Source organism: Zalophus californianus, chromosome 7 (assembly GCF_009762305.2).
Source record: "Zalophus californianus isolate mZalCal1 chromosome 7, mZalCal1.pri.v2, whole genome shotgun sequence".
In the NCBI taxonomy this organism is placed as follows: domain Eukaryota; kingdom Metazoa; phylum Chordata; class Mammalia; order Carnivora; family Otariidae; genus Zalophus; species Zalophus californianus.
The window spans coordinates 117,268,979-117,277,989 of record NC_045601.1 but is presented as its reverse complement, the minus strand read 5'-3'; the positions used below and the strand labels follow the sequence as shown (position 1 = coordinate 117,277,989).

At 45.2% G+C, this 9,011-nt stretch overlaps 1 protein-coding gene across 1 annotated transcript; it reads left to right on the top strand.

Annotated features, from left to right (window-relative positions):
• Positions 1 to 226: 226 nt before the first annotated feature.
• LOC113926803 (DLA class II histocompatibility antigen, DR-1 beta chain) lies at positions 227 to 7,463 on the top strand. Its single transcript, XM_027602130.2, has 4 exons — positions 227 to 738; positions 5,284 to 5,565; positions 6,269 to 6,379; positions 7,127 to 7,463. The coding sequence occupies exons 1-4, from the start codon at positions 657 to 659 to the stop codon at positions 7,138 to 7,140; spliced, it is 489 nt and encodes a 162-aa protein (XP_027457931.2). The 5' UTR covers positions 227 to 656; the 3' UTR covers positions 7,141 to 7,463.
• Positions 7,464 to 9,011: the final 1,548 nt, after the last annotated feature.

Below are 9,011 nucleotides of genomic sequence, written 5' to 3'. Positions count from 1 at the left end.
TCTTGTGACATTTCTCACCCCCCGTATAAAGTCTTGCCTGGTTGCGTTTTGTGCATCACTTTCCCTCCATTTTAAGCTGTTTCCTTCTCTGGATTCGCAGGGGCGGCAGGGGCCCGAGCCAGCTCAGCCCAAACCAAGTGTTCAGGGGGGAGGGAAGCGGGTGGGACGTGTTTAAGGTCGGGGGTGGGGGGGAGGGGGAAGGGCTGTGGGAGGCGAGGAGGGAGGCTGGTGTCTGTCAGGGGGAGGCGCTGACGGGCGAACGCCCGCGCTGCTCAGGCTGGAAGGTTCGCCGCCGAGCCCGGAACCCAGCGACCCGGGAAGGCTCCCCTGAGACGGGGTCGCCGCGGGCAGAGGAAAGACGAGCCGTGGGCGCTGGTGGTTTGGGGGCGCGGGGGGGGAGCCACCGAGGGTGCCGCCGTCAGTGTCTTCCAGGAGCCCGCGGGTGACCGGATCCTCTCTGTCCCCACAGCTCATTTCTTGCACCTGTGTAAGGCCGATGTCATTATTCCAACGGGACGGAGCGGGTGCGGCTCCTGGTCAGATGCATCTATAACGGGGAGGAGGACGTGCGCTTCGACAGCGACGTGGGGGAGTTCCGGCCGGTGACGGAGCTGGGGCGGCCGAGCGCTGAGTACTGGAACCGCCAGAAGGACGTCATGGAGCAGAAGCGGGCCGAGGTGGACACGGTGTGCAGACACAACTACGGGGTGGGTGAGAGCTTCACGGTGCAGCGGCGAGGTGAGCGCGGCCCGGGGGGGAGGGAGGGGAGCGGGTAGTGGGGGGCTGCATGTGTGTGTCTGTGTGTCTCTGAAACAGACTCCTCCCGTCCGGAGTGAGCGTACAGGGTCTTGAGCAAGTACAACTTACATGGATCCACGTGAGAGTGCGACGTCAGGGACAGTGTGGTCTGTCTGTGTGACTGTGGGAACGGTGGTGTCCATGCATGACTGCGGAAAGGGTGTGGGAGGGGTGCGCTGTGAAGTGAGGGGGACAGAGAACGAGTGTGAGGTGGGGAGTGGGCCTGGATGTGGGGACAGGGAGGGAGAGTGTGTGGGAGAGGGTGCAGGAGTGGGGTGTCAGGCGTCCTTGCTGGCCTCTGACGGAGAGGTTTGGAGGGCACAGGAACTGGAGGTGAAGGAAACACTGACTGGGGCAGGCCATTGAAGAGGTGGGGAAAGCAGAGGAGAGTGTCTGTGGTTGGGGGTGGAAGTTACAAAAGGCTGATGAGAAAAGAAAAGATTGGGGAGAATGTAAGGAGGCCAGTCATACTCTGTTCCTGACACATGCCCTTCTTTTTTTTTTTAATTAAATTTTTTTTTTAATTCGGTGTAGTTGACATACAATGTTACATTAGTTTCAGGTGTACAACATGGCAACTTGACAAGTTATACATTATTCATTGTCCACCACAAATGTAACTACCGTCTGTGGCCATACAGCGTTATTACAATCTCATCCACTATCCTCCTTAGGCTGTGCCTTTTATTCCCATGACTTATTCATCTTATAACTGGAAGCCTGTATCTCCCACTCCCCTTCACCCATTTTGCCCATCCTCCACCCCCTTTCCCCTCTGATAACCAGCTTTGTTCTCTATATTTATAGGCCCGATTCTGCCTTTTTTTTTTAAAGATTTTATTTATTTATTTGAGAGAGAGAATGAGAGAGAGAGAGAAAGCACATGACGGGGGAAGGGTCAGAGGGAGAAGCAGACTCCCTGCTGAGCAGGGAGCCCGATGCGGGACTCGATCCTGAGACTCCAGGATCATGACCTGAGCCGAAGGCAGTCGCTTAACCAACTGAGCCACCCATGCTTTTTTTGTTTATTCACTTGGGTTTTTTTAGATTCCTCGTATGAGTGAAATCATATAGCATTTCTCAGTCTCATTTATTTCATTTATCATAATACCCTTTAGGTCCATCCATGTTGTCACAAATGGCAAGATCCCATCCCTTTTTATGTCTGCATAATACTTCATTGTATATATGTACCACATCTTCCTTATCCATTCCTCTACTGATGGACACTCAGGCTGTTTCCATATCTTGGCTACTGTAAATAATGCTGCAGTAAACATACAAGTGCATATATCTTTTTAAATTAGGATTTTTGTTTTCTTTGGGTAAATACCTAGGAGTGGAATTATTGGATCATATAGTATTTCTACCTTTTATTTTTCGAGGAAGCTCCATATTGTATTCCACAGTGGCTACAGCAGTTTGCATTCCCAACAGTGTACAAGGGTTCCTTTTTCTCCACATTCTCACCAACACTTGTAATTTCTTATCTTTTTTATCTTTGCCATTCCGACTGGTATAATGTGATATCATTGTGGTTTTGATTTGCATTTCCTTGATGATTAGTGATATTTTGAGCATCTTTTCACACATCTGTCAGCCATGTGTATGTCTTCTTCAGAAAATGTCTATTCAGATCCTCTGCCCATTTTTTAATCAGATTTTTTTAAAGATTTTTTAAGTTAACTCTACACTCAACATGGGGCTCGAACTCACAACCCCAAGATCAAGAGTTGCAGGCCCTACTGACTGAGCCAGCAAGACAAACCTAATCAGATTTTATTTTATTTTTTTTTTTGGTGTTGAGTTGTATAAGTTCTTTATATATTTTGGATGTTAACCCCTTAGAGGATATATAATTTGCAAATATCTTCTTTCATTCAGTAGGTTGCCTTTTTGTTTTGTTGATAATTTTCTCCACTGTACAAAAGGTTTATATTTTGCTGTAGTCCCAATGGTTTATTTTGCTTTTGTTTCCCTTACCTTAGGAGACAGATCAAGAAAAATGTTACTAAGGCCAATCTGAGAAATTACTGCCTGTTCTTTTCTAGGATTTTTATGGTTTTAGCACATGCCCTTCTTAATTCTGAAAACCCTAAAATAAGTGTGCCAGTGTCTGTGTACATAAGCATTTCACTGAGAAAAAAAATTATCAGACTAATTTTTGAGGGCTGCGGGGGGACTTTGAGTCACCCTACTCCCTCTAAGGCTTTTCTTAGGTAAATTTCTTGGGACTTTTTCTTTTCTTGGAGAATATGTTTTCACATAATTGAAATGATTTTAAAACTACCTTTTGAATAATAATTTTGGTTCTTAACAATAAAATACTGATGTTTCTCTTTTTATAACACTAATAGTGTTTAAGTAGCTAATATTATTACTTTGTATAGTTACAATTTACCTCACATTTCCCCTTGTTAGATTTCTTTTCAATATTGGCACTAAGTTGGAAATTTCTGCTTTTTTAATTTCTAAGATTCTTCTATTTTTTCACATATTTATATGTCAATTGTAAATACTGCTCAAAGTATTTTCTATTATCTATTATGTCTGAGATCCTAGCTTTCCTCAGTGATTTTATGGGTTCTCTATGTAGTAAGATTATTTGATTTAGCATTTTCTTCAGCTGATACTTGATTCAGCATTTTCTTCAGTTTCTGGTGTATATATTATTCTGTTTTTTATTTTCCATGTTAAGAATTTATACATTTTTACTTACTGAAATGTACTGCAAAATTGCTGGCAATGATTCACCATCAATCTTAAATCTACTATTTTGTGATATTATATAAATGTCCACCAAGTTTTCCATTTCTTTCAAAGCAATTGTATTAATTGAGGGCCTGGTAGTGCCAGAAATTGTCCAAATATTAAACACAATGTTAACGAATCCCAGATGCTGCCCTGACTTCAAATAACAGTTTAGAAAAAGAGATAATTATAAAGTGATAACAATTCCAGTAATAAATGTGGCTCTCTTTTTTGCCAAGGACAGGATTGATCAGCGGAGTGCAAAGATAAGAACTTTTTTTTAATTTTTTATTAACATATAATGTATTATTTGTTTCAGGGGTACACGTCTGTGATTCATCAGTCTTACACAATTCACAGCGCTCACCAGAGCACATACCCTCCCCAATGTTCATCACCCACCCACCTCCCCCTCCCTCCCACCTCCTCCACTCCAGCAACCCTCAGTTTGTTTCCTGAGATTAAGAGTCTCTTATGGTTTTTTTCTCTCTCTGGTTTCATCTTGTTTCATTTTTCCCTCCCTTCCCCTATGATCTTCTGTCTTATTTCTCAAAATCCTCATATCAGTGAGATCATACAATACTTATCTTTCTCTGATTGACTTATTTCGCTTAGCCTAATACCCTCTAGTTCCATCCACGTCGTTGCAAATGGCAAGATTTCATTTTTTTGATGGCTGTGTAATATTCCATTGTATATATATACCACATCTTCTTTATCCATTCATCTGTTGATGGACATCTAGCCTCTTTCCATAGTTTGGCTATTGTGGACATTGCTGCTATAAACACTGGGGTGCATGTGCCCCTTCGGATCACTACATTTGCATCTTTGGGGTAAATACCCAATATTGCAATTACTGGGTCATAGGGTAGCTCTATTTTCAACTCTTTGAGGAACCTCCATACTGTTTTCCAGAGTGGCTGCACCAGCTTGCATTCCCACCAACAGTGTAGGAGGTGAAAGATAAGAACTTTTTAGTGAGTGACTTTCCTTCCATTTTCCCCTCTCCTTCAAGATCATGCTTTATTTGAGACTCAACTCATAGAGATGCAAAACCATCTCATCTATTCCTGCTTCCCAGGGTGGAACCATTTCAGTGATTTTCTAAGGTGTGAAAGCACTGAGTAACATTCCCACAGACAACTGCTGTTCCCCAATTTATTCACAGTGCTTTGAATCATATTTTCTCTCATAGGAAACAAAAACAATAAATAGCTAACATATCATGAAGGCCGAGTTCCAGCCATTGCTTTACATATTTTAGATCCACTGACCCTCATAAAATCTTAAGAGGATTATTTTCCCCCTTTGTAGGTAAGACAACTAAAGCACGGAAGAATTCAAAAACTCTCCCAGGTTCAACCAGTAAGAGTCAGAGCTTGGATTTAAACCCAGGCAGCCTAGCTCCAGAAGTGACACTCTCAGTTAATATCTCTAACGTCAAGCAAAGATCTGTAAACACTTCAGTTCAACAATGAATAAGCATTTCACACTATGAAAAACATGCACACACACACACAAATTTCCACAACACCTGTCAAATCTAATGACCCATGCTGTCAGGATTAAATTCAAGACTCATGGCATTGACTCTCATTGGGCCCCATGGCCATCTTTGGGGGAGCCTGCTTGAGACTCAGCCTGGGACCAGAGACTGGAGGCAGCGAGGCAGCCAACCAGGAAGACTGACTCTGTCTTCCTCACTGAGTCCCTCTACCACTTCTCTTGTAGTTGAGCCTACAGTGACCGTGTATCCTACGAAGACCCAGTCCCTGCAGCACCACAACCTCCTGGTCTGCTCTGTGAATGGTTTCTATCCAGGCCACATTGAAGTCAGGTGGTTTCGGAATGGCCAGGAAGAGGAGGCTGGGGTCGTGTCCACAGGCCTGATCCGGAATGGAGACTGGACCTTCCAGACCCTAGTGATGCTGGAGACAGTTCCTCAGAGTGGAGAGGTCTACACCTGCCAAGTGGAGCACCCAAGCTTGACGAGCCCTGTCACCGTGGAATGGAGTGAGAAGTTTTCTGACCTCCTAAGTTCCTTACCCACCAAGGAGGGGACTTTGCTTATTCCTGAGTATTAGGGTTCTCCGTCTTTACACCATGTTTTCATTTGCTCCATGTTCTCTTCTCTTCAGCATAGATCACTGGGGGTAGCTTGGTAATTGTTCCCACAAATACCTAACTCCCTGGGAGGCGATTATGCCTGGCAGGCAGAAAGAGGTCATCCCTGTTTTGAGCCCTCCATGATATCACAGGTCACGGTTCCCCCCTGACCCTGGGCACTAGTCCCCTTCCTCTGGCTGGGCTTCTACTTCTGGCACTGTTGCTCTGAACTGTTCATTGTGATGTAAGAAGAGGCACAACATCTACAATGTAGGGACCTTCCTGACATGAGGGAAATCCAATCTCAGCTCTGCTTTCTGTTAGCTCTGTCACCCTGGACAAGCTACTTAAACCTCATGGAGTCCCAGGCTCCTCGTCCATCAGATGTTGAAGTAGTAGGTTTATCAGAGCTATGATATTTAAATGAGCTCATTGCCTGAGTCTTGTGCATATTCGGTGTGATTTTTAAATCTCTTTTATGGTAATGTCCAATTATTCTAGTTCTTTCAGGGCAGACTTCTTCCCCCATTCTCAAAGCTCTGAATCCCAGTGTCTCCATCAGAGAAGTTGAATTTGGTGTAAAAATTGCTAAAACTGCTTCTTCCCTCAGGGGCACAGTCTGACTCTGCACAAAGCAAGATGCTGAGTGGAATTGGAGGCTTTGTTCTGGGTCTGCTCTTCCTTGTGGTGGGGCTGTTCATCTACTTCAGGAATCAGAAGGGTAAGGCACCTGTTGGTGAGACTCCCCCTGGACCTTTCTGGGGGAAGAAATATGGCTTTGTTTAAGTTTTATATCAGTGGCCCTGTATAAAACTATATTAACCTGGTCAACCTCAGATTTCCTGGAAATCCAGAAATCAACATTCCATGGTTACTATGTTGAAGTATAATAGGCTATGGCCTGTGGAAATAAGAAAAAGGTTAACAAGCATGGAGATCTTGGTAGAGACCCTGGAGCAAATGCAGGAAGAGCCACTAGTGAAATCGCCCTGGATTTGTGTGACAGAAACTTCATGGGTCACACCTCTCGCTTCCTGGCATCGTGGGATGTGGGTTGTGGTGTTAGAGAAATCTGAGGAGGGGACTTTGGGGCTGGGGACATTGTATCTGGGGACAGACTTGCCTCCATACTTTTAAGTATATGTGTTCCCCCTCTCTTTTCAGGCCACTCTGGACTTCAGCCAACAGGTCATGCTCTTTAATCCTCTTTTAGAGATAGACTTGGTCTTCTAGAACTGATGGTAGAGACAAGCCAGGAGACAGAAATAATGGGAGGATTGAAATGTGATCAGGCAGTTTACAGTAAAGCTTCTTTTCACCACTAAATAAGTGGTCTGCACTCTCTAAAGTAGCATTGGCTCAGGAAGACCTAAGAATATGTTCTTCTTACAGCAGTGCCCTTACTCGAGGCCCTGGAGGCTGCTTGGAGAGGTGGGTCTGGAAACAACACTCTGCTCTGTCTCTCCAGGACTCCTGAGTTGACATGCGGATGGTGATACTCCAGGAAGAACCTTCCTTCCCAGCTTCTTCGCAGAGTGAAAGGCCTCCAGCTCTCATTCCTCCACACATACAGTGCTTTCTCAGATGGGGTTGGCCCGGCTTCAGTGACCCTGCAGCACCTGTCCTCCCTGTGGTTCCCTCTGCCCCGTCCTTGACCTGGAAGCCCCAGTGTGACTGCAGTACCTCATCTGCATTCTCTCCAGGTCCTCTTCTATGCAGCCCTTCCTGCCTCCCTCGCATGGGAACTCACCTGCTGCTCACGTGTCCTTATAAGCTTTTCTCAAATAAACATGGGGTGAAAATCATCTGCTACATATAGTTTCAAGGAAAAGAAGTATTAAAAAAAGACAAAGGGAGGATTCCATCACATTACAATCATGGTTTTCATTTATATTTCTGAATTTTAGTTACATGTGAATCTGAAGCTTTCCTTGCTTCCTGCCCTGTTTTTTCTTGGGTCTTCCACATTCTATAATTCAGCGTGCTTTCCCGAGGTGAAGGAAGCCCTTAATGACCCATATCGTGGTGATGTTCTATGTCTCTGTGTTCTCAAACACAAACACACAAGTTCCTTCACGCAATGGGATGTGAGAGAGGACAACAAATATAAGAAATGCAGGTTTCAGTTCAAAATGGTGACATACGAAGATCCTAAACTCACCTCTTCCTACAGACACACTGAATCTGTAGCTGCAGGGGGATCATTTTCCTCTGGGGGGGGGGAAACACTAAAACAGGCAGACCCCTTTACACAGGGCAAAAGAGGGAGAAGCCACATGGAAGCAGGTAGGAAAGGCTAAGATACAATCTCACCGTAAGCCCCACAGCCAGCAGGCAGCCACAGTAGGAGAGAACTCAAAATCCAAAGTTTCTCCCTGAGGAGTGAAGGGCGCATACCCCATATCAGGCACCCCAACTTTTAAGACCAGCACCTGAGAGATAAACCCCCAAAGCATCTGGTTTTGAAGACTGATGGGGTGAAGCCCATGGGACCCAAGGGGCTGTGGCAAATTGAGTGTTTGAAGGTAGAAGAGGGATGGCAAAGTATCTTCCAAACTGAGAAGGCACTTTGAGACCAGGAAAATGAGGCACGTGACTCCATACAGTTTATGCGGAGTTTTATTCAGGTAACTTACCGATGGGGGATCAGGCGGGCAACAATCCAGGTGCTGTGCAGCTATTCTCGGCAAAGTCTGGATCTTAGCCTACAGATTTTATAGACCAAGAGGATGTGCAGAGGGCACTGTGGTGAGGTCAAAGTGTCTTAACATTTAACAGCCCTCTGATGGCACCTGTGGGCCAGAAAGGGGTGGGGGGTAGTGACTATGTTATCTCTACAATAAGTTATCGAAGCAACTTTACAGAAGACTAGAACAAGGGTTCCTGCATTCCGGTCAGAGCATACGCTAACCTCCAAGGCCTGGAACACTAATCCCCAAGCGAGGTCATTGCAAGGGGGAAAACAAGATGGAGGGTGAAAGAAGGGGTCAGTATTGTCAGCAGTCCTACAGAAGGAACAGCTCGTAAAGGGCCCATGCAGACTCACCTGCCCCACGGTCCAGCACAGAAGCGGCCCTTCTGAAACATGCCCCGACTTTATGTGAAAGACACTCATTTTTAATTTTAAGTTTTGGTCTGAGGGACGGGTGCCTGCTGGAACACTCTCTGAGTATGGATGCTTGTGAGCACCATCTTCCTACACTCCCTCTGCCTTGCTAAAAAGCCAGCAGTGCAGTCCTTTTTTATTCCCTTTTCCTTTTTTTTTTTAATCATTTCTCTTTCTTTTCTCATGGGAGGTCCCACCCTTGCGCTCCCCTCTGCTTTGCTCTTACCAATGAGCATCATCTTTGCGC